Source organism: Monodon monoceros, unplaced genomic scaffold, assembly GCF_005190385.1.
Source record: "Monodon monoceros isolate NGI ecotype Baffin Bay Population unplaced genomic scaffold, NGI_Narwhal_1 Super_Scaffold_15, whole genome shotgun sequence".
Lineage (NCBI taxonomy): Eukaryota > Metazoa > Chordata > Mammalia > Artiodactyla > Monodontidae > Monodon > Monodon monoceros.
Window position 1 is genome coordinate 22,003,068 of NW_021703771.1, and position 25,396 is coordinate 22,028,463.

General features: G+C 40.7%; 1 protein-coding gene and 1 pseudogene across 1 annotated transcript in view; one reads left to right on the forward strand and one right to left on the reverse strand.

Annotated features, from left to right (window-relative positions):
- Window positions 1-1,819: 1,819 nt before the first annotated feature.
- On the forward strand, window positions 1,820-2,534 carry LOC114896220 (annotated as a pseudogene).
- Window positions 2,535-7,985: 5,451 nt separating this feature from the next.
- The window catches only part of RRAGD (Ras related GTP binding D), a 35,574-nt gene continuing 18,163 nt past the window's right edge, over window positions 7,986-25,396 (reverse strand). Inside the window, exons 3-7 of the mRNA XM_029223315.1 lie at window positions 23,577-23,776; window positions 22,604-22,718; window positions 21,669-21,811; window positions 14,418-14,566; window positions 7,986-8,331 (exon numbers count right to left, since the gene is read on the reverse strand). Of these exons, the coding sequence (XP_029079148.1) occupies window positions 8,180-8,331; window positions 14,418-14,566; window positions 21,669-21,811; window positions 22,604-22,718; window positions 23,577-23,776 (759 nt within the window). The 3' untranslated portion in view covers window positions 7,986-8,179. The remainder of the gene's footprint in view (window positions 8,332-14,417; window positions 14,567-21,668; window positions 21,812-22,603; window positions 22,719-23,576; window positions 23,777-25,396) is intronic.

Consider the following 25,396-nt stretch of genomic DNA (forward strand, 5'->3'; position numbering starts at 1 on the left):
CAGCACTCAGAGTTCCTGGTACAAACAGATGGAAAAGAGGAGTAACAGTAAAATAAACTTTTAAAAAATGGTTCTGAAGAACCTAGGGACAGGACAGGAATAAAGACGCAGACATAGAGAATGGACTTGAGGACACGGGGAGGGGGAAGGGTAAGCTGGGACAAAGTGAGAGAGTGGCATGGACATATATACACTACCAAATGTAAAATAGATAGCTAGTGGGAAGCAGCTGCATTGCATAGGGAGATCAGCTCGGTGCTTTGTGACCACCTAGAGGGGTGGGATGGTGAGGGTGGGAGGGAGACACAAGAGGGAAGAGATATGGGGATATATGTATATGTATAGCTGATTCACTTTGTTATAAAGCAGAAACTAACACACCATTGTAAAGCAATTATACTCCAATAAAGATGTTAAAATTTTTAAATAAACTTTTTATTAAATCTAATTTTGGAAATGATATTGACTTCATATATGGATTAAGTTAGAAAAGTCTGAAAATTAAAGTAACACTTAAAACACATTTTTAAGATAACTCACCTCTTCTCTTAATTACAGGGAAAGGCACTACTACTTCAATAAACATTTCTACTTTCACAGCCTACCTCTTGTATTTAGTCACAGTAAATTAATAATACATTAAATATAGCTATTGATCTGCTCTTGGTAGAACAACTCAACTTTTCAGATGCTTGTTATGACTCTCCATGGTCTTTGCCGGAGAGTGGTAAGATCCTATACAGCTGTGGTTACAAAACCTAACATCTACAGGATCTATCTAAAACTAGCTTTTTTTCTATTATTTTTAGATATTAAAATCCTTCCATCTTCAGTGCCTGTCTTTGTGCTATTTTACTAGCACAAGGTCTGGCATATAATAGATACCCTATCAATAACTGTTGAATGAAAGAAAATTATAATTTAACTCAGAAAATGGCTGATAAAGAAAGGACTGTGCTACTGGTCCAGCGCTGTTGAGGGAGAATGAACCAAGGCTGGAGAAGGGGGTCGGGACTGAGCAGACAGGGTTTTGCAAACTTTTTTGAGGAGTATGACTGATACCTGTAGTGGAAACCTACGAAGGTGTCAAGCAAGCAAGTGATGTGGTCAGAAGTGAGGTTTAGATGGTCACTCTGAGTCTTGTGTGCAGAATGGAACGGATGGATGGCCGAGGCAGAGGGATACTAGTTAACAGGCCACTGAGATTCAGATTCGAGGAGAAGGTGGCTTAGACCAGGAGAGTGGAGGGGAGGTGGAGAGAAGAGATTCAGTAGGCCTTTGTAAAGCTGAGCTGAAGGAACTGGATGATTGCTTGGAGGAGGTGTGCAGGAAGGGAGAGTCAAGAATGAGATCCAGGGCTTCCCTGGTGGCGCAGTGGTTAAGAATCCTCCTGCCAGTGCAGGGGACACGGGTTCGAGCCCTGGTCCAGGAGGATCCCACGTGCCGCAGAGCAGCTGGGCCCGTGCGTCACAACTACTGAAGCCCGCGCGCCGTGCTCCACGATAGGAGAAGTCACTACAATGAGAAGCCCGCGCACCGCAACGAAGACCCAAAGCAGCCAAAAATAAAAATAAATAAAATAAATTTTTTAAAAAAGAATGAGATCCAGGCAGTGCGCTCCGCTGTCCCGCAGATCTGTCTCTTGCTTTGACAGTGTTTGGATGGGACAGACCCAGGGACACTCCTTGCTCCAGCCTCCCACCAGCCTCCAACCTTTATTTTCCAGTCGCAGCCTTTGGAATCAGCCACTCAGCTATTATTGGCCTCTGGGACGAGCCAACACCATTTTCTGAGCTTAGCTCCTTATTACCGATCAACCATGAGCTCCCAGATTCGTCAGAATTGTTCTACCGATGTGCTGTAGAGCACAGGGAACTCCACTTCACTGTACAGTAGAAACTAACACAACATTGTAAAACAACTATACCCTAAAAAAAAAAACAATAAAAACAGAACTGTTCTACCAAGGTGGAGGCCATCAGCAACGGCCCGGTTAACATGCATCTGTGGGACTCCCGCACCTACCTCTCCCTGGGCTTCTATTTCCACGGCGACGATGTGGCTCTGGAGGGCGTGGGCCACTGTTTCCACGAACTGGCCGAGGAGGAGCGCGAGGGTGCAGAGCATCTCTTAAAAATGCAAAACCAGTGCGATGGTCGCACCCTCTTCCAGGACTTGTAGAATACTCACCAAGATGAGGGGGCCAAAACCCAGGACACTATGGAAGTCACCATTCTCTGGAAAAGAACCAGACCCAGGCACTTTTGGATCTGCATGCCCTGGGTTCTGCCCATGCAGACCCCCACCTCTGTGACTTCCTGGAGAGCCACTTCCTGGATGAGCAGGTGAAACTCATCAAGAAGATGGGTGACCACCTGCCCGATCTCCGCAGGCTGGCTGGTCCCCAGGCTGGGCTGGGCGAGTCTCTCTTCGAAAGGCTCACCCTCCAGCATGACTAGGAGCCTCCGGAGCCCAGCAGCCTTTGAGAAGCCCCTCTGGTGTCAGGGCTTCTGCCTGAAGTCCGTCTCTGCATCCACTAGGCAGCTTTTTTTTTTTTTTTTTTTAATTTATTTTTGGCTGCATTGGGTCTTCATCGCTGCTTGTGGGCTTTCTCTAGTTGCGGCAAGCGGGGGCTACTCTTCGTTGCGGTGCGCGGGCTTCTCACTGCGGTGGCTTCTCCTGTTGCGGAGCACGGGCTCTAGGCTCGCAGGCTCAGTAGTTGTGGCTCGCAGGGTCTAGAGCGCAGGCTCAGTTGTTGCGGTGCGTGGGCTTAGCTGCTCTGAGGTATGTGGGATCTTCCCAGACCAGGGCTCGAACCTGTGTCCTCTGCATTGGCAGGCGGATTCTTAACCACTGCGCCACCAGGGAAGCCCTAGGCAGCTTTTTAATCACCCTGGAGCCCTCTCTCAAGCCTTGGGCCAAAATGGAAACAATAACTTTCTGCAGAAAAGAAAAAAAAAGAGACCCAAGTTTCTGGCAGGGACCCTAGGGAGGGTGGTCACGCCATCACAGGGAGAGAAGATTTAGCAAGAAGAAGCCAGTTCCATGTGGGACGTGTTAGATCTGAGGCCCCTCTTATAGGAGAGTCCAACAAAGGTATGCTAGCGGCAATTTTAAATATACGTTTGAAGGATTAGGATTGAAATGTATCTTTTAGAATTTTAATCCAGATCAGTGTTTTAAGTTATTGTTACATATACTAAAAAATCAAGGTAAAGGTTGAATATAGCTAACATCAAAGGCCTATTCTCTCTTGATTTTCTTACAGTTTGATATACTATTGCTTCTCAGAAAATCAGATGGCTTGGGGAATTCCCTGGCGGTCCAGTGGTTAGGACTCTGTGCTTTCACTGCCAGGGCCCAGGTTCAATCCCTGGTTGGGGATCCCGCAAACCGCGCAGCGGAGCCAAAGAAGGAAAAAAAAAAAAAAAAAAAAAAAGGAAATCAAATGGCTATAAAAGGTATTTAAATTTTCTGATATTTAAATGCTGTTAATATTATTTTGGGCACTAGAGTTATTTAATGGATTAGGAAGAAAAACAGCATAATCTTTGTTGAGTTTCTCCTCCAAGTGAAGCACATTAGCAGACTGCTCCTACTGATTCTTATGTAAGAAAAGGTATTTTAAACACCTCAGCATGTCAGCCTTCATAAGCCCATGCAGCAGAAACTCTGAACTTCAAGTCTCCCTCTTCCTAGTCATGAAAGGAGGGAATTTTAAGGGACATTTGGTGAGGTTACTTAGAGCAGTAATTGACAGGGTGGACTCTTAGGTCCAACTCCGGGCCTCGTATCTTGCTAGTAATATGATCTCAAGTTATTTTCATTTTATCTTTTATAGCTGCCTCCTCTGTAAAATAAGAGTGATAACAATACCTACCTCGGGCTTCCCTGGTGGCGCAGTGGTTGAGAGTCCGCCTGCCGATGCAGGGGAGGCGGGTTCGTGCCCCGGTCCGGGGAAGATCCCACATGCCGCGGAGCGGCTGGGCCCGTAAACCATGGCCGCTGAGCCTGCGCGTCGGGAGCCTGTGCTCCGCAACGGGAGAGGCCACAACAGTGAGAGGCTCGCGTACCGCAAAAAAAAAAAAAAAAAAAAAAAAAAAAAAATTGTACCTACCTCTTGGGTTTATGAGGATAATTATGTAAAGCATTTAAGAGCAGTGCATGGCATATCGTGTGCACTCGATATCTGTTAGTATTAAATAATGCTTTTAATGACATTTTCTTTCCCCTAAACTCAACATCACCACTGATTAAAAATCTTGGGGAATTCCCTGGCGGTCCAGTGGTTAGGACTCTGAACTTCCACTGCAGAAGGCATGGGTTCGATCTCTGATCGGGGAACTAAGATCCCACATGCCATACAATGCAGCCAAAAAAAGAAAAAAAACTTGGAAATAATTTTTTTTTTTGGTTGCACTGGACCTTCATTGCTGCGTGCGGGCTTTCTCTAGTTGCAGAGAGCGGGGGGCTACTCTTCCTTGCAGTGCTCAGGTTTCTCACTGCAGTGGCTCCTCTTGTTGTGGAGCACGGGCTCTAGGCGTGCAGGCTTCAGTAGCTATGGCACGCGGACTCAGTAGTTGTGGCTCGCGGGTTCTAGAGCACAGGCTCAGCAGTTGTTAGTTGCTCCGTGGCATGTGGGATCTTCCCGGACCAGGGATTGAACCCATGTCCCCTGCATTGGCAGGCGGGTTTTAACCACTGCACCACCAGGGAGGTCTGGAAATAATTATTTCAGTTCAGGTTTTCCCATGAGAAACAGGATTTCATATATAACATCTAATGCTAGCCTTCTCTGAGAACTCTGAGGGGGTCTGTAAAAGTCATTATACGGTGGAATCTTACTAAGCAAGTAAAAATCAAAAGGTGGACTGTTAGGAAAAGAATTTTCAGATGGCTAGGGATTAGGGCCAGAGCAGCAAGAACATCTGAAGTTTACTGAAATAAGTTCTACAGCCAAAACAGGCATGTCCCCATCAAAAATATGGAGAGATACGAGTGTTTAAAAAAATAAATAAAAATGTAAATCCAGCTTAAATAGATCAATTTATCCTCATTTTCATAAAGCGATAGCTGGTTAATTAGGACAAACACATTTATCTAAAGGAACCCAGCAGTGATATGCATGTATACAGTAAACAACCTCACAAACATGAAAGACCATGCTTTCTTTTCACCAAAGAGACCATTCCGCTTGCAGAAAGATTAGTTACGAATATGCCTGAAATAAAATGAGAGTGTTACCAAATCATGAGCGTATGACACACGCTTTTAAATGGGCAGCTAACGTTCTTGAAAGGAATGCTTTAACAATAGTTATAAATGATGTACTGCTTAAAGTAAAACATAATACTAAATACTATACTTGATTACAAATTACATCCAGTCCACATAAGTTGAATGCATACCATACTTTAATAATCAAGACAATCCCGCTGTTTTTCTCGAGTGTGTTTCATAGAACCCGTATATAACAATATTGTTGTGTTTTTAGGCATTTTTACATTTAAGGGCCCAAAATATATCATGTTCACAAAACATTACCGTCTGTGAATGTCAACCAGTTTTTGATATGTATTCCTTCAGAAACACGCTATCCTAGTCATACACACTAATCTATATCACTGAAAATAACCAAAGAGGGTATTTCACAAGCAGAGTCTCATCCCTACATAGAAGTTCTAATTGCCCTGGAAACCTGTAGGTCAAGTTCTCAACCTTTGAAAACGAGCAAAAATGTTCCAGAGCAGTCACTGTAGTCATGTATTTGGGCTTTGTATTTATACATTATTTTGTATATTTATACATATTTATAGCACTACATTTGAGACCTAAAGGTGGCCACACACAAGTAAGCTAAGTCCCATATCAAAAATAAAATGAAAAAGGAATTGAAGAGATTTTGTAATTCCAATAGCACAGACTTCAGAAACTGAATGTTTACATATAACTCCTACATTTCTCTTTAACTAAGAGGTCATTGCCATGCTTACGGCTTTGAGGCAGTAGTCTATGTATCAGTGTGTCATTAATCAAAGAGTGCACTTACTACCATGAACTTGAGTCTGATGTCATAGCATTAACTTTGCCTTTCCCCCAAAGAATCATTTGCTCTTGAAGTAATAGGCTTTTAAGGCACATTTTAACAAAAACCCATCATATACCCAGCTTAAAAATGGAAGCTCCACCTGGTTATAATAACATATATACCTAAGTAATGTGTGATTTACCAGATAGGTAAATGTCTCTATCTTGAGGATAAAGTCACTTTAGAGAAGTGATTCTTTATTTGCTTATCCAAAAAGAAACACTGTGTAAAAATATTAAAGAATAGATTTATAAGAATAACTTCCATGTACCATGTTGGCAAAGGTCTAACAGGTTATAGGTCTGAAAATTAGGAAAAAGACTTCCCTGGAACCCTGGCTTCCTACCCACCTGTGTTTCTGAGTAGGAATCATGAGGAAGGGAGTTAGGGCACCTTCATGATTTTTAGAAATTTCCTTCCCAAATGCACAGACCCTTGGGAGGGCTCAAACCTTAAACCCCAATCAGCTACCATCTTAAATTACAGTTACCAGCCTCAAAGGAATAGGACTTGGGAAAAGGATGGAAGGCGAGAGGATGGAAAGAAGCTGTAGATAGTAGTGGGATAGCTTCAAGAACAAGTTGCTTTAGGAACCTGATCCATTTTTGCTAGGATCAGCATTGCTATCCCTATGAGGCTCTGCTAAAAACATTTTCTAATACCTGCCAACATGCTTTCCTTAGGGCACTGACCCTTGGGACGGATCTAGAATAAGCTACTTGGAATGGTTTGGGATGGGGGTAGATTTAGAATCTATTAACTTGCTGTTGGCCTAAAGTAAACGTAAGTGGAAGAATTTCATAGAAACAGACACAAAGCTAACTGTAATGCCTCCCCTGGCCATCCTTTTCCACTGACCTTTAGAGGTTTTCAGGATGGCTCTTTAGCCATGCAGAACACGCTGCTGGAGAGTCGAGCTCTAGTTCAATCATAAGGTGGAAACAGGCAGAGTCCACAAGGCACACTGTCACAGGTGAGAGGGAGACTCAGAGGGGACAAATGTGCCCATGAGGATTCAGCTCTGTGGCAGAGAACTGAGATATTACCTGTGGTCGTGGAGCAATGCAAAAACAACAACAACAAAAAAACTGGTCCTAAATAAACATTTGCAATGTTGCACAGTAAGAGGCTCATTCCACAGGGGCCAAACATTGTATAGGACGTATTTTAAAATCTGCAGTTGCCAATCACCTACATTTGGGAAACCATGTGGCCTCTGATGTTATTACTTTAGCCTGAGTGGCAGGTACAGAAAAGCCTCCAGAAACCCTGCAATTTAGTGACATTCTGATTTCTCTCCACTGATCGGCACCATTTTGGAAATCTGGTCCCAAAGGTTCTAAAGAACAGTAATGCAGCAAAAAGAAATAACCTCTCTGTATAAAATGATTATAGAGATGTGTGTTGAGGTAAAGATTTTTGTAAAAAGGGTCGACTAGGGAAGCACTGTCACGGCTATAGAAATTTTTAGATAAGTTTGGTGCTAATATTATTCTATAAAACTTCTATTTATGTCAGTTATAAACAGGGGACAGTTCTTATTGCTCCTGGAGCTTGCTGCCCCAATCTGTTCCTCCACTGAAAAATGTTTTTTCTCAACAATTGGTAGCAAAGATTCCCAAATTTATAAAAAGTCATTGCCAACGCATCACTTTTTGATTACTTTCTGACTGCCCTATAGATATGGACTCGGTATGCATGTCCTAGACACCAAGGACAGAAAAGAGCCTAGAAAAGTTGTTTTATCAAAGTTTAGTTCAATGAGGAAAAAAAAATAAACATGAAAAAGTGCAAAATATATACAGTTCCTGGCAGTTCTCACACAGGATTTTTTCTGACTACAGACCATAAAAGTTTACATTTGTGTAATGAAGTTACAGTAGATTTCACTTCATTGTTAATATACGTTTTTGCTTCAAAGTGCTTACTTTATTTAAAAAAAAGAGAAGATCAAGTGGGTGGCAGGAATTTTTTTTTTACAGCAAATATATGTCATGTGTCCCCATCTCCTTCTTCCTCTTCCTTTAGTGCAACACAGAGCAGCAGCCTCATTGAAAGGTCTGATTTCAAAAGATGTTCCTGAAACCTCACCTACAGCAGCACCCTAGGCGTCCCGTTAGGGGTGGCTCCTTTTTTCTTCTGCAGCCTATTCTGAACCTTTCGTGATTTCACCACTTTCATTCTCACCTCAAAAACTTCATGGATGGCCTTCCGGAAGCAATGAAAATTATAGTCAATCAGCCCTGGAGAAGAAAACAAAAATATTTATAGAGGTGCCGCCTAGAAATCATCTCTTTTCATGGCAGCTATGGCGAAGACAAGCCAGTAGGGGGCGGTAGAGGAGCAGGCGTAACATAAGATCTATGGATTTCTCTAGGAGGTGCGCAACTGGGCTTCAGGAATTGCAGGCAAAGTCTTGTGACTATATATATTTTTACTAACGAAAGGTTCCAGAGTATATACCACATTTTCAAAGGTGTCTATGACCCAAAAAGTTTGAAGAACCAATTGAACTGCCTTTTTAAAAAATCTTTCAGAATTAAAGATTGTAAGAACAATTAAGATATATCTTCAGTGAAATACTTATTAGTATTTTTTCCCCAAAAGGTATTATTAAATTGACTCTGAGTGGAGGCAGACCCTGACTTGGAGTGTAGCTGAGATCTCAAGGTCACAGAGCCGTTGTCATAAGCCCTGGGGAAAACAAAAGTCCCTGATTTTATTTTATTTATTTATTTATTTTGCGGTACGCGGGCCTCTCACTGTTGTGGCCTCTCCCGTTGCGGAGCACAGGCTCCGGATGCGCAGGCTCAGCGGCCATGGCTCACGGGCCCAGCCGCTCCGCGGCATGTGGGATCTTCGCGGACCGGGGCACGAACCCGTGTCCCCTGCATCGGCAGGCGGACTCTCAACCACTGCGCCACCAGGGAAGCCCAGTCCCTAATTTTAGAGTGGTTATCATCACCTCAGGTGAACTCCGAGCCCAGGAATTCAACAACCTATGACACTCTCAGTTTTTCAATATGAAGTAAATTTTAAATGGAGAATAATAGTGGAGAATCTTCTTGTATTTTCAGAAATTAATAGAATTTTGTAGAATTGATACAAAATAGAATAAAATATAATCTGTCTTGAGCATATTTCCCATCATCACCACTAACCTGTAAAGTGTTGAGAGCAGCATTACGTTTATACCAATTAGGATAAGGCAGTGGGTTCCATTTACTACCTTTAAATTTATTAAAATAACTAGTCCCAAAATTATTTGCATCCACTCAGGTGATGCTTCCAGAGTACCCCCCCACCCCCCCGAAAAAAAGAATTGTTTTCCAGACGAGAAGAGAAATGCTTCAAAGCAGTCATGTAACCAACCACAGGTATGCTGGAAGAAACACCATCTCAGCTTCCAGGAGCAGGAAACTCTCTGAGTGGCGCCCTCTGCTGCTTCTGCAGTGATAGTGACCACAGTGCAATAAAACTACGAGACAATTTCCTCAAGAAAAGACCAGTGAGGCAGGAGGGAGAAAGTAATAAGAAATAAGCAAGCCCAGGTATGGGCATCTCTTCTCTGCCTGAAGCTTTCTTTGGTACACAGACAGGTACCAGGGCTATGGAAATAAACGTTTCTGAGGGTATCCCTCACACAAAGAGACATGGGAGTTGGTGGACAAATGTGCAAGTCTTGCATGCCCAATGGGGGTGATTCCGAATTTCTTGCACACAGCTTCTCCGAGATTCCCCCAGCATGAATGAGCATACAGCTCCCACTGTGGATGGCTTTTCTACCTCCCTTGTCTATTTCCCCACTTCCTCACTTTTATTTCTTGGAACCATCTTCCAAACAAAGCATGAACTTCAAAAACAGAAAGAAACATGGAGCATAGAAATGATTTTATTTAGTGGGAGTTTGGATAAGAGATGTGAGAACGACCTCAAAATTCTCTGCCTATGTGTGCAACCAACTGCCTTAGGCAGAAAGCTTAGCTAGAGGACTTTGGCTCAATTAGAATTCAACTTGGGAAATTTCAGATCCAGCCTACTGATGATTCCTGACAAATCTCAATTTATTCATGGTGCACATTTAAAATGTAACAGTAGGGGCTTCCCTGGTGGCACAGTGGTTGGGAATCCGCCTGCCAATGCAGGGGACACGGGTTCGAGCCCTGCTCCGGGAGGATCCCACATGCCGCGGAGCAGCTAAGCCCGTGCGCCACAACTACTGAGCCTGTGCTCTAGAGCCCGCGAGCCACAACTACTGAAGCCTGTGCACCTAGGGCTCGTGCTCTGCAACAAGAGAAGCCACTGCAATGAGAAGCCCGCACACCACAACAAAGACCCAACACAGCCAAAAATAAACTAAATAAATAAATTTATAAAAAAATATAAATAAAATTAAATGTAACAGTAATCTTGCTGCATTTGGAGCTTTAAAAGTGAAAATTCACAACTGAGGTTTTTAAAGGAAGTGCCTACAAAGAGTTTGCTGTTTATTTCAACTCTTTCATAAAACGCAGTTGAAAATACAGGCTTCCCTGGAAGCACAGTGGTTAAGAATCCGTCTGCCAATGCAGGAGACACGGGTTCAAGCCCTGGTCCGGGAAGAACCCACATACCGTGGAGCAACTAAGCCCGTGAGCCACAACTACTGAGCCCACGTGCCACAACAGCTGAAGCCCGTGTGCCTAGAGCCCATGCTCTGCAACAAGAGAAGCCACCGCAATGAGAAGCCCGCGCACCGCAATGAAGAGTAGCCCCCGCTCGCCCCAACTAGAGAAAAGCCCACATGAGGCAACGAAGACCCAACACAGCCCAAAAATAAATAAATTAATTTATTAAAAAAAAAGAAAATACAGGAACAGAGACACGAACAGAACAAGCAGTATGTTCAGCACCATACGCAGCTATGGGATGGTCCTACCTCCTTCTCTTGGTTCAGTGATTCTCAATCACAGCTGCATATTAAAAGCATCCAGAGAACTTTTTAAAGATTAACAAACCCCAGGTTCCTCTCCCAGGAATTCTGTTCTAATTGTTCTGTGGCAGGCCTCGATGGCCATATTTTTTAACCACCTCCCTTCCCAAGGTGCCTACGATGTGCAGCTAAGACCAAGAATCCCACTTCCGCTTTCTATCCTCCTCTTTCTGCCAAAGCCGTCAGAAATCATCCACGAAAACACAGACAGAGACCAACATCAGGACAAGTCAACTAACAAGTGTTGATTATCAGCACCAGCAGGACTCTAGTTTACTAAATTTTACAAAATCTGCCTATCTTCAGAGATGATCCTCCCTAGGCGGTTTAACAATAAGTTGCCCAAGACCCACATGAGAAATTTGGGCTTAAATTAACTCACAAGACCAGAGATGGACATTAAAATTAGGGGGCAAAAGCGTGAGGAGAAAGAGGATTTGCATAGTTTGAAAGTATTTATTCACTACAAAGTGACAAGTAGGAACTCTCCAGGGGAAAGACCTGGTAGACCCTATCTTAACTAAATCAAGGTCAGCATCGCCAGTAATAAGCCGAACTAACATCGTAAACATATGATACGCTAAGGACACAATATCATTTCTGTGTGGTATTCTGGCCAAATTGCATAATCTCACTCCAATTGTGTGAAAATATCAGACAAACCCAATTTGAGGAACCTTGTAAAAAATAATTGATGAGTACTCTTCAAAAGTGTCAGAAAGACCATCACAGATTGGAGGGGACTAGGAGAAATAATAACTAAATCAACTTGGGATCCTGGAACAGAAAAAAAAGGTATTTTTGGAAAAACTGGTGAAATTTGAATAAGGTCTGTAAGTTTTATTAATATTGATAGTATTATACTGATGTTAATTCCCTAGCTTTGAAAACTGTACTACAGTACGTAACATGTTAACATTTCGGGAAGCTGGATGAGTATATATAAACTACGTACTATTTTTGCGACTTTTCTGTTAAGTGTAAAATCAGTTCAAAATAAACAAGCTCTCAAGGTTGATGTTATTGTAACCTAAATTTTAGGACCTGTCATCACCCTAGATGGTTTGGGGTCTATAGTTGTACTATTTGCATTACTTTTACTTTCCTTAGTTTCCAAAATCAACACAAAATATTAATCACCAAATATAAATTCTAGAAATATCTTTAACCAAGGGAATATATGTATAATGGTTTAAAACACAATACACAGAACTGATTCCATACAGGGAGAAGCCTAGAAATCTTTAGCCCAGACTGCTATACACTGGTGGTATGACCATAGGAGAAAGTCACTTCTATTTCCTGGGTCTGGGTAAAATCATCAGTAACTGAGAGAGTGAAACACAGGATGGTCCTGTCTATCTTCAAAATTCCACGAATCCATTATATAATCTGTTCTTAGTTTCAGCAAGATGAAAATAAAAAGTAAAAGATTACCAGCATTTAATTAAAAGTTTTGAGGGCCAAGGACATAACAGGCAATTTGGCTGGTAATAGTAAATACATGAAAAAATACACAACTTCACTAAGAAGCAGAAAAAATGTAAATTTGTTTTCAATTATCAATGTTTAATGCTAATACCCAATATTAATGAGAATAAAGCAAAATGGACACACTCATATTCTCTTAGTAGCATAAACCTGTAAAAACTTTCTGAAGGACATTTTGGTAATATGCATTAGAAGCTACCAAAATGTATTGATCTAAGTAATTCCATTTGTTGAAGTATTTCCTGAGGAAATAACCAAAGATGTACACAAATATTTAGTGGAAAGAAGGTCATTATGGATTATTTATAACATCAAAATCTAGAAACAACACACATTTCTAACAATAGAAGAAACTAATCATTAAAATGATGTGGTTAAAAAAAGATTTAATGAATTGGAAAGATGTCTGTAATAATTTAAGTGAAGGTTATAAAGTAGTATTTATTATATAATCCCATATATAGAGATATCTATGAAAAAACTGGAAAGTTATACAAAAAAATATCAAGAGTGATTATGTGAGTGAGAAGCTTATTAATAATTATTTCCTTTTTGCTTATTTATTATATCTAAATTTTCTAAATGAATCTATTACTCTGTAACAAAAAGAAGTAATAAAAATCTAAATCATGGGCTTCCCTGGTGGCGCAGTGGTTGAGAGTCCGCCTGCCGATGCAGGGGACACGGGTTCGTGCCCCGGTCTGGGAAGATCCCACATGCCGCAGAGCGGCTGGGCCCGTGAGCCATGGCCGCTGAGCCTGCGCGTCCGGAGCCTGTGCTCCGCAACGGGAGAGGCCACAACAGTGAGAGGCCCGCGTACTGCAAAAAAAATAAATTAATTAAAAAAATAAAAATCTAAATCATGTTTTCAGGCTCAATGAATTAAGATTTTCATGATATAAATAAGTGAAAACAACAGGATAGAAAATTATATAGGCAATATGGCACCACTTTTGTTGGAAGAAAGGAAGGAAAGAAGGGATGAAAGATGAAAGGGAGGGAGAAAAGGAAGGAGAAAAAAAATCCCAGAAATTTAACATGGAGTTTAGCTCTAGATGGTAAAACTGACTTTTTTATACTTTCCTAAGTTTTCAAAGTATTTTTATAATGAACATGTATTGCATATAAGAAGAAAGGCTATTTCAGAAAATGTTACTATTGCCACTTTGTTGGGAATTTAGGGTAAATCATCCCCTAATTACTAGCAAAAATCCCTAGCTACATCAGTAAACTGATATTTCCCAGTTTACATAGTGGTGCCCGGCAGGGCGGGGGAATATGAGTATCTTTATGAGGGTTAATTGCTTTTGTTTCCAAATAAAACTAAATTTGGTCCTAAAAAGATATTTGGTGACGTTATTAAATATATTCATATCTCCCTGTTTTGAAATCACGATGCTGTCCCTGTGTTTTAGGACTAAAGAATGGACAAGGGCTGAACAGAAGTTAAATAACATCTAGCTTTAATGTTGTATGAGTTTCATCCTTTACACGGGGAGGACAAGTGGTCACAAGGTCCCTAATACCTTCTATGGGTGTGGACCAAGAGGGAGGCCTTGGCACCCCCTGTAGGCTAGGGGACCTCCCCGGGGTAAGAGATCTACAGCCTGGCAACAACGCCCCAGCTGGCTCTGCTCCCAGAAAAGCTCAAGCCCCTCCCTGGGAGGATGGTGTGGTTCCACTACCACCTCACGGCAGCTGCATCACTAGAGAGCAGGCTGGCTCACAGATCCCAAAACCCCAGGATGTCGGGAGGAGCCAAAGGGGCCTGTGACTAAAGTCTGGAAGCTTCCCAAGGCACACTGCTGTCTACCTGCATTCAACGTCTGAATGGAAATGCTTCATTTAAATCACACAAAAAATTACCTTTTCTTTCAAAGCTTTCCTCTCTGACAAAGCAAACGAGAGCCAGGAACTTGGTCACCTCTTTTAAATAAAGAACTGTTGTATTATTCAGCTTTATAATGGCTGTTGATTCCTTGTCATAAGGGGTTCCTGCTCCATCTTCTTTGAGACTAAATGGGGACAGAAACCAAAACATATTTGACAATTGAGAAAGAACTTCAGTTTGTAACCCAGAGACGGAGACCAGCTTTCACAAAGAGAATGATAATCATAATGACAGGGAGTTTACACTTACAGTGCCTTTCGGCTAAAGATCTCAGAAACCCCCAATAACAAGAATGTACACAGCGTATGACAGTCACTTTCCTACTGACACACTGAGTGTGGTGTGTCAGCTGGGCAACTCTCCAGGCACCTGAGGAACACAGGTGAGGGATGGAGGTTAGTTCTTCTCCCCTCTGTAGCCCACAAGGGCTTCCAGTTTTCTCTTGTGACAGAATAACCAGGCTGCCCAAAGCACAGCCTGATGAAAGACCAAGAAGGGGTGAAGAACTGATCCAAAATAAAGCAGCCTGAAGAGAAACGGCAGCAAAATGCTGGGCTAGATCCAGCAAAAAAACTGCTATGAAACATAGAATTGGGACCTTTGGTAAAATTTGAAAATGGACTCTATATTAGATAAGAGTAATGCAGATATGTTAAATAAGTTTAATTTGAAAGTTAAAACTGTGATCCTACAAGAAAACATCCTTGTTATAGGACATTATTCCTATAGAATCATGTTACAAATTCCTCCCAATTAGTTCAGCAAAAACAAACACGTTCAGTCATCCCTCACTATGGGGGCGGGGGGAGGGGCTTGGTTCCAGGATTTCCCCCAGCAGATACCAAAATCTGCAGATGCTCAAGTCTCTTATATAAAACGACACAGTATGGGCTTCCCTGGTGGCGCAGTGGTTGAGAGTCCGCCTGCTGATGCAGGGGACACAGGTTTGTGCCCCGGTCCGGGAAGATCCCACATGCCGCGGAGCGGCTAGGCCCGTGAGCCATGGCCGGAGCCTCCTGTGCTCCGCAACGGGAGAGGCCACAACAGTGAGAGGCCCGCGTCCCGCAAAAAAACAAAAAAGACACAGTATTCGCATATAACCTACACACATCCTTCCATATACTTCTTTTTTTTTAACATCTTTATTGGAGTATAATTGCTACAATGGTGTGTTAGTTTCTGCTTTACAACAAAGTGAATCAGCTACACATATACACCCATATCTCCTCCCTCTTGCATCTCCCTCCCACCCTCCCTATCCCACCCCTCTAGGTGGTCACAAAGCACAGAGCTAATCTCCCTGTGCTATGCGGCTGCTTCCCACTAGCTATCTATTTTACACTTGGTAGTGTATATAAGTCCATGCCACTCTCTCACTTCGTCCCAGCTTACCCTTCCCCCTCCCCGTGTCCTCAAGTCCATTCTCTACGTCTGCGTCTTTATTCCTGTCTTGCCCCTAGGTTCTTCAGAACCTTTTTTTTTTTTTTTTTTAGATTCCATATATATGTGTTAGCATACAATATTTATTTTTCTCTTTCTGACTTACTTCACTCTGTATGACAGTCTCTAGGTCCATCCACCTCACTACAAATAACTCAATTTCGTTTCTTTTTATAGCTGGCTAATATTCCATTGTATATATGTGCCACATCTTCTTTATCCATTCATCTGTCAATGCACATTTAGGTTGCTTCCATGTCCTGGCTATTCTAAGTAGAGCTGCAATGAACATTGTGGTACGTGACTCTTTTTAAATTATGGTTTTCCCAGGGTATATGCCCAGTAGTGGGATTGCTGGGTCATATGGTAGTTCTATCTTTAGTTTTTTAAGGAACCTCCATACTCTTCTCCATAGTGGCTGTATCAATTTACATTCCCACCAACAGTGCTAGAGGATTCCCTTTTCTCCACACCCTCTCCAGCATTTATTGTTCGTAGATTTTTTGATGATGGCCATTCTGACAGGTGTGAAGTGATACCTCATTGTAATTTTGATTTGCATTTCTCTAGTGATGAGTGATGTTGAGCATCCTTTCATGTGTTTGATGGCAATCTGTATATCTTCTTTGGAGAGATGTCTATTTAGGTCTTCTGCCCATTTTTGGATTGGGTTGTTTCTTTTTTTGATATTGAGCTGCATGAGCTGCTTGTAAATTTTGGAGATTAAGCCTTTGTCAGTTGCTTCATTTGCAAATATTTTCTCCCATTCTGAGGGTTGTCTTTTGGTGTTGTTTATGGTTTCCTTTGCTGTGCAAAAGCTTTGAAGTTTCATTAGGTGCCATTTGTTTATTATTGTTTTTATTTCCATTTCTCTAGGAGGTGGGTCAAAAAGGATCCTGCTGTGATTTATGTCATAGAGTGTTCTGCCTATGTTTTCCCCTAAGAGTTTAATAGTGTCTGGTCTTACATTTAGGTCTTTAATCCATTTTGAGTTTATTTTTGTGTATGGTGTTAGGGAGCGTTCTAATTTCATTCTTTTACATGTAGCTGTCCAGTTTCCCCAGCACCACTTATTGAAGAGGCTGTCTTTTCTCCATTGTATATTCTTGCATCCTTTATCAAAAATAAAATGACCATATGTGTGTGGGTTTATCTCTGGGCTTTCTATCCTGTCCCATTAATCTCTATTTCTGTTTTTGTGCCAGTACCATACTGTCTTGGTTACTGTAGCTTTGTAGTATAGTCTGAAGTCTGGAAGCCTGATTCCTCCAGCTCTGTTTTTCTTTCTCAAGATTGCTTTGGCTATTCGGGGTCTTTTGTGTTTCCATACAAATTGTGAAATTTCTTGTTCTAGTTCTGTGAAAAATGCCATTGGTGGTTTAATAGGGATTGCATGGAATCTGTAGATTGCTTTGGGTAGTATAGTCATTTTCACAATGTTGATGCTTCCAATCCAAGAACATGGTATATCTCTCCATCTGTTTGTATCATCTTTAATTTCTTTCATCAGTGTCTTATAGTTTTATGCATACAGGTCTTTTGTCTCCTTAGGTAGGTTTATTCCTAGATATTTTATTCTTTTTGTTGCAATGGTAAATGGGAGTGTTTCCTTAATTTCTCTTTCAGATTTTTCACCATTAGTGTATAGGAATGCCAGAGATTTCTGTGCATTAATTTTGTATTCTGAAACTTTACCAAATTCATTGATTAGCTCTAGTAGTTTTCCGGTAGCATCTTTAGGATTCTCTATGTATAGTATCATGTCATCTGAAAACAGTGACAGCTTTACTTCTTCTTTTCCAATTTGGATTCCTTTTATTTTTTTTTCTTCTCTGATTACTGCGGCTAAAACTTCCAAAACTATGTTGAATAATAGTGAGAGTGGGCAACCTTGTCTTGTTCCTGATCTTAGAGGAAATGGTTTCAGTTTTTCACCATTGAGAACGATGTTGGCTGTGGGTTTGTCATATATGGCCTTTATTATGTTGAGTAAGTTCCCTCTATGCCTACTTTCTGGAGGGTTTTTATCATAAATGGGTGTTGAATTTTGTCGAAAGCTTTCTCTGCATCTATTGAGATGATCATATGCTTTTTCTCCTTCAATTTGTTAATATGGTTTATCACATTGATTGATTTGCGTATATTGAAGAATCCTTGCTTTCCTGGGATAAACCCCACTTGATCATGATATACGATCCTTTTAATGTGCTGTTGGATTCTGTTTGCTAGTATTTTGTTGAGGATTTTTGCATCTATGTTCATCAGTGATATTAGCCTGTAGTTTTCTTTCTTTGTGACATATTTGTCTGGTTTTGGTATCAGGGTTATGGTGGCCTCGTAGAATGAGTTTGGGAGTGTTCCTCCCTGTGCTATATTTTGGAAGAGTTTGAGAAGGATAGGTGTTAGCTCTTCTCTAAATGTTTGATAGAGTTCGCCTGTGAAGCCATCTGGTCCTGGGCTTTTGTTTGTTGGAAGATTTTTAATCACAGTCTCAATTTCAGTGCTTGTGATTGGTCTCTTTATATTTTCTATTTCTTCTTGGTTCAGTCTCGGAAGGTTGTGCTTTTCTAAGAATTTGTCCATTTCTTCCAGGTTGTCCATTTTATTGGCATATGGGTGCTTGTAGTAATCTCTCATGATCCTTTGTATTTCTGCAGTGTCAGTTGTTATTTCTCCTTTTTCATTTCTAATTCTATTGATTTGAGTCTTCTCCCTTTTTTTTCTTGATGAGTCTGGCTAATGGTTTATCAATTTTGTTTATCTTCTCAAAGAACCAGCTTTTAGTTTTATTGATCTTTGCTATCGTTTCCTTCATTTCTTTTTCATTTATTTCTTATCTGATCTTTGATTTCTTTCCTTCTGCTAACATTGGGGGCTTTTTTTCTCATTTTCTAATTGCTTTAGGTGTAAGGTTAGGTTGTTTATTTGAGATGTTCCGTGTTTCTTGAGGTAGGATTGTATTGCTATAAACTTCCCTCTTAAAACTCCTTTTGCTGCATCCCATAGGTTTTGGGTTGTCGTGTTTTCATTGTCATTTGTTTCTAGGTATTTTTTGATTTCCTCTTTGATTTCTTCAGTGATCTCTTGGTTATTAAGTAGTGTATTGTTTAACCTCCATGTGTTTGTATTTTTTACAGATTTTTTCCTGTAACTGATATCTATTCTCACAGCATTGTAGTTGGAAGAGATATGTGATACAATTTCAATTTTCTTAAATTTACCAAGGCTTGATTTGTGACCCAAGATATGATCTATCCTGGGGAATGTTCCATAAGCACTTGAGAAGAAAGTGTATTCTGTTGTTCTTGGATAGAATGTCCTATAAATATCAATTAATTCCCTCCCATACACTTTTAAGTATCCTTAGATTATACAATGTAAATGCTATGTAAATAGTTGCCAGCATGCGGCCAATTCAAGTTTTGCTTTTTGGCATTTTCTGGGTTTTTTTTTTCTGAATATTTTCAATCCGCTGGTTGGTTGAATCTGCGGATATGGAAGCCACATGGAGGGTCAACTGTATTAGAAAAAGAAAGAAAGAGCAAATATGGCAAACTGATAAAAATTGGTGAATCCCAGTGAAGGGTACATAGGAGTTCACTGTACTATTCTTGCACATTTTCCATAGATTGGAAATTTTTTCAAAATAAAAAGTTAAATAAATAAATTGGTCTATTTACGAAAAGGTGTGGCCTGCAAACACAAATGACTTGGGTTTGAATCCCAGCTCTCTTATTTATCGTATAAGTTTGGGCAAATTGAGTAACTTCTTTGAGCCTCAATTTCCTCAACTGTACATGAACAATAATTACCTCAAAGTTTCCTAATGCAATGAAATAATACATATATAGTGCTAAGCATAGTGCTGAGAGCATATAAAATGCACAATAAATGCTAATTCTATTATCATTATTAATATGGCCTTAATGATCTAAATTGAGCCCTCTGAAGCCACTGATGTAACCAGTTATGTATCCTTTCTTTATAGGCAAAGGAGCACGTCCTGTACCTTTTCCCTTATCTGAAACTGTGTATACGTTTTCAGAATCCCAGCTGAGATTCTTGAGCAGACCAGGTCACCTGCTTCTAAGGTCTCCAATTACAGGGCTGCCTGCTTCCCGGGCTGTGGCATGCATCCCCGGCCACCCCCTGCAGGTCACATGGGCTGGCTCATGGCTGCTCCAGCAAACAGTCTCAAGAAACCCCAGAACTCACGCCCCATTTATGACCCATACCCCGACCGGTTCTTACTGAACCGGGCGGGCTCCCAGGAACACTGCACTCGGCAACAGAAAAGCAATCTACCAGCAAGGCCCTGCTCCCTCCTCCGCCCAACCCCTCCCTCCCCGTGTTTGTCTTAGCTGGATAAAAGTAACTCTGATTAACATCATTTATATGAACAACTTACCACTTATGTCTAATTACCATATAGCAAAATAATGATTATGCATATCATTAAACATGTGTCAGATTAATTGTGTTGTTCATTGTATTTGATCACGACAGCCATCTAGACTGTAATCAGGGTAGTTTCAGCTTCCATGACTATTTCAAGGTCATCCACTTAGAGTTTCAAAACAAGAGAATACTGCAGGGCAGCGATCGTGGAAAATAAGGTCTATTTCTAAAGCCGGTGGCAGTGTTTAGTAAGAATAACAATAATTAATAATAATTATAATGGCAGCTACATTTATCCAGGGTCCACCAGGGGAAGCCTAATGATACTGCATCCTCACTACAGTCCTGTGAGGTAAGAATCACTTTCCCTGTTTCATAAGGGAAGGGACTGTGGGTGTTCATGTGTGTATAACAGTTGACAGAAAGAGTCTAAACTGAATGGAAGAGAGAAATGGTAAGACTGAGGCTCGCCCAGAAGCTGGCAGAGGAGGCTGTGTAAAGCGAGTCACAGCCAGTGAGTAAAGAGGAAAATGAAGGACAGCTTTATCTCATCGATGGGTGTGTGAGGATGTGAGATTCAGTATGAATACAAGGCAGCAACAATGCATTGCCTTAATAAGATAGACATACAAGGTCACACCCACTCACTCTGTAAAACACCCTGAATTCAGTAAATTCACAATTATGTGGAATTATTTCTATGTCTGGTAACAGAATCAATTTTCCCCACGCCTGTTTATTTTATATTATTTTAAATGTACAAGAAGTTCTGTTTTCTAAGAATATAAGATAATAATAATAAGCAGGTAATGTTGTTTGCTTACTTTAATAATTCTCTGCTATCCACCATAGAAGACAATCAAAACTATATTGGAAAAACAAACAACTCAGCAGTTATTTCATGTAAAGAAGAAAATAATAGAACTGTGGTAAACATGAGATATTTATGTAGAATCCAAGGATCCTAGTGGTCTCCCTCAAGTAAATACGTTATGATATGACAACAGATTTTTCAGTAGAGGAAGAACGTATCAGACTTGAACTCAAATACAATACTAATTCTGTCCCTTATTGACAGTGTGAGCAGGGGTTAGAAACTTAACCACTCTGGACCTCAGTGCCCCATCTATAAGATGGTGATAGTAATTCCTGCCTCGAGGAATAGTGGAGAATTCAATGATAACAATGTGGGCAATGAAATTATTAGCATAATGCCAGGCATTTACTCAATAATGTTTTGTTATTATTATTACATACGAAATGGTGTATTTATAGATCTCAGTCATTTCAAACAAAAGTATTAAGATCAAATAAGTAAATGCAAAATTCTCAAAGGTTATGAAAGAAAAGTATGGCTCAATTGTAGCCTTTCAGAATGTTCTACTTACCCATAAATACAAGAAATGTCGATAACCACATCGATCATGTCACAGCAGAGCTCATAGGTTTGCATATCCACGGGGGTACTATCAGTTGCAATGTAAATCTTACTGACCACATCAAACAGAAACGCCTTTTCAATTCCAGAATTCTGAAACAGAAAAGGAGATGCGGCCTTAAAGGGACAGCTGATTGCAGAGCATGTCATGGTTACATAAAATGATATGCCATCCTCAGTCTCAAATATGAACCAGCAAAAATTTAGGTTGTTCCATTTTATTACAATTTAAACCTCATTGTCATAAGCTTCTTTATAATGGATTTGCACAAGAAATGAAAACTGGAATTATCACGAATTATTTACTTTAGGTAAACAAATTAAGTAGTGTTTCCTGACTCTTAGAAATGTACGTGCAGTTAGGAAAAAGGCCAAGTAAAAAAAAAAGCATTTTAAAAACTTTAAATTTAAAAATAGATTTAAAAAATCTAGACAAACAAACTCAAAATTGTGCAGTGAGAATCAATGTGAATACAACCAAAGGTCTGCCTTAATTCTATTTTGTGAAGTTTGACTTGACGTGGTGGTTTTTAGGACTCAGCCAGACAGCACATCATTCACAGTGTTAAACATATTTTTAAAAATTCAACAGTATATATCTTATAGCCAAAACCAACTTTTATGCTCCCAAACTCTGGTAGGATTCCATTAACATTGAATTGCCTACAACTTGAATAAACATTCCGATTATACAAGTGAAGTACAGGAATCGTTTTGGCAGTTAAATTTTAAAGGCCCTAAAACAGTACATAGGCACAATCTTCAAAAATATTTCAGTGAACTTGAAGTGCTGTAAGAGCAAGTAGAAATAAGATCATTTTCACTCTTGCAATGTTATTCTTAAATTCCGCAAATGACTCTAACAGGACAGTATTATTTACTTACTGAGATAAAGATGTTTAGCAAATTCTCCAGGGTGGGGAGTTGTGGAATCAGCTTCTGAACCACTTTGCTAAAAGCTTCAAATATTGAATGATCATATATGCTTGTCAGATAAAAGCTGAAAGATGAAACAATATTTCATCACTTTTTACCTTTGACTGAGGAATAGACTGTTCAGGCTATGTCGTAACACCAGAATCATGCCTTCTGTATTTACTACACACACATTCTAGCCCCTTTCAGAATTCAAAACAACCTCAGTAAAAAAATGAACATGTCTTAACAAGACATTCCTGCCCAACTCCCCAAAGCAAGAACTGTGCCCATTCTGATCTGCTGACTGGCTGGACTATAGGAGGCTTAAAAATGCAGCCCACATGCTTGCTTCGGCAGCACATATACTAAAAATGCAGCCGTATATGCCTGTATCAGCATCCTTACATTCTGCAAGAGAATCCACACCAGATCATCTTTATACACACCTCTCATGTTAATAACAGTTATGTTATTGATACTGAAGCATCTAATCTTTCCATTTTTCCAATTTGCAAAATGAATGATGCATATACATACTACCCCACAAAAATTAGAGAAATGGCTTTCCTCTGTGAATATTTCTATTTGAATGATTTTCAGAGTACTCCTTTACTTATGATTATAGATACTATCTGTAACAGTAAACTTCAGCATCGATTAACTTCCTGGATGCAGTTCATGGGTTTTCTCCTATGTGTTTTTCATAGGGGGGAAAGAACCTTAGCTTTGACCTTTGGTCCAAAAAATTGTTCTAAAACCCCACCGCTTTTCCCAAAGATTAGAGTTGGCACATGCAAAGCTTGCTTTTCCCAAATACTACCCCAATGTCTACAGCACAAAACAGGGTACACAGGGCTCTGTGACTCTAAATGACAGTCCGGGCCAAGCCACTCCTGATGGCTCTGGACCCCAATGATCCCTGATGGGTTTCTGTTCTCACCTGAGGTGAATTTTTTCTAATCCAGCATCTGCAAGGTCATCATTTGCCCTCTGGTGAATATCTCTCTGGGTTTCAATTTTGTGGTCATCTGACAGACCATCCACTTTGTGAATAAACACCTCGAAGTTGATGTCAGTGTTCACTTTGTAGGCCCTGGTCACCGTGAGGTGGAGCCTGGCCAGGGCCTCCATGTAATCGTCCTGAGAACAAAGCACACTCCTGTCAGGGAGGCTGCTTTGCTTCCCTTCCACATACAGTCTTCCCTCCCAGCTTTACTGAGGTATGACTGACAAAGATTGCATGTATTAAGGTGACGACTTAATGTTTTGGTACCACTGTGTACCCATCTGTACCCATTGTGAAAGGATCCCCCCAGTCAAGCTAATGAACCAATCCATCACCTTACAGGTACCATTTTTTCTCTTCCACGTACACTGTTAATCTTACTATCCCCTCCCAAAATATTTTGCAAATGCCCAAATAAAAGCTGTTTCATAGAATTCAAGACTGAAAACTTAAGTTTTGTTAACAAAGAAATGAAAAAGAAAGGCCAGAAAAATACAGTTATGATTTAGCTTGATGAGAGTCACAAAGGTCAGAGTTGCAGTTTTATGTATTGAAAATGACCACACACCATCCAGGACCTTCCCTAGAATACTGTCCCTCCAGGATTCTGAGTCTCTTGGTGAAATGTAATGAACAAGCAGGGATGAAAACATGATAGGGATCACTGGGAAGATGGGGAAAGAGCCAGGAGGAAAAAATTTAAGAACCACTGATCTAGAGCAGAGGTCAGCAAACTATAGCCCTGGGGCCAAACTGGGCCCACCTATTGTTTGTAAGTAAAGTTTTATTGGACCACAGTCACACTCATTTGTTTACACACTGTCTATGGCTGCTTTGAGGGTACAGTGGCAGAGCTGAATGGTTTTCCTCTGTGGGAACTCCTCAGAGACAGCACAGCCTGCAAAGCCTAAAATTACCATCTGGCCCTTTTCAGAAAAAGTCTGCTGACCCCTGGTCTAGAGTTATTGCCCCAAATAACACAACACTATTTTTTTCTCCTTCCTACAGATAATACCTATGTAATAATGTAATGAATGCCTGTGTATGCATCTCTCTGTTTAAGAAATCAAACATTAGACACTGAAGCCTTGTATGTTTCTCCCCATCCTCCCAGCCCATCCCATCACTCTACCCACACCCTCCAGAGGTAACCACTATCCTGACTTCTGCCTGTATCATCACTTATGTCTTTATACATGACTGCTACATACGTATCACTGAACAACATACAGAATTCATTTACATTGTTTAAAACTTTACAGAAATATCAACTTGCATGTGGATTACAGTTTGCCTTCTCCACTCACATTATGTCAGTGAGAGTCACCTTTGTTGAAGCACACACTCTAGTGCATGATTCCTGTTAACAGCTCTATAAAATTCCATCGTATGGATGGTCTAAAATTTATCACTCACTTGCCAGCTGATGAACATTCAGAATGTTTCCAGTTATGTGCTAGTTCAGATGATGACGATAATGTGCACGATCTCGCACATGTGATCACGCACACATCTCTGTGCCTGTTTGCAAGTTTCTTAGGGCTTACCCTGAAAGGAGGCTTGTTGGCTCATAGGAATGAGCACCTTGAACTTGACTAGATAATGTGTAAGAGCCCCTGATGCTCCAGACTCTCAACAACACCCAGTGTTGTCAGGTCTCTTCATTATTGCCAACTTGAAGGATGTGAATAGGTCTTGTTTTTCCAGCAAAAAAAGGAAAGGGGGGTATTGCCTGGCCGTCCAGTGGTTAGGAC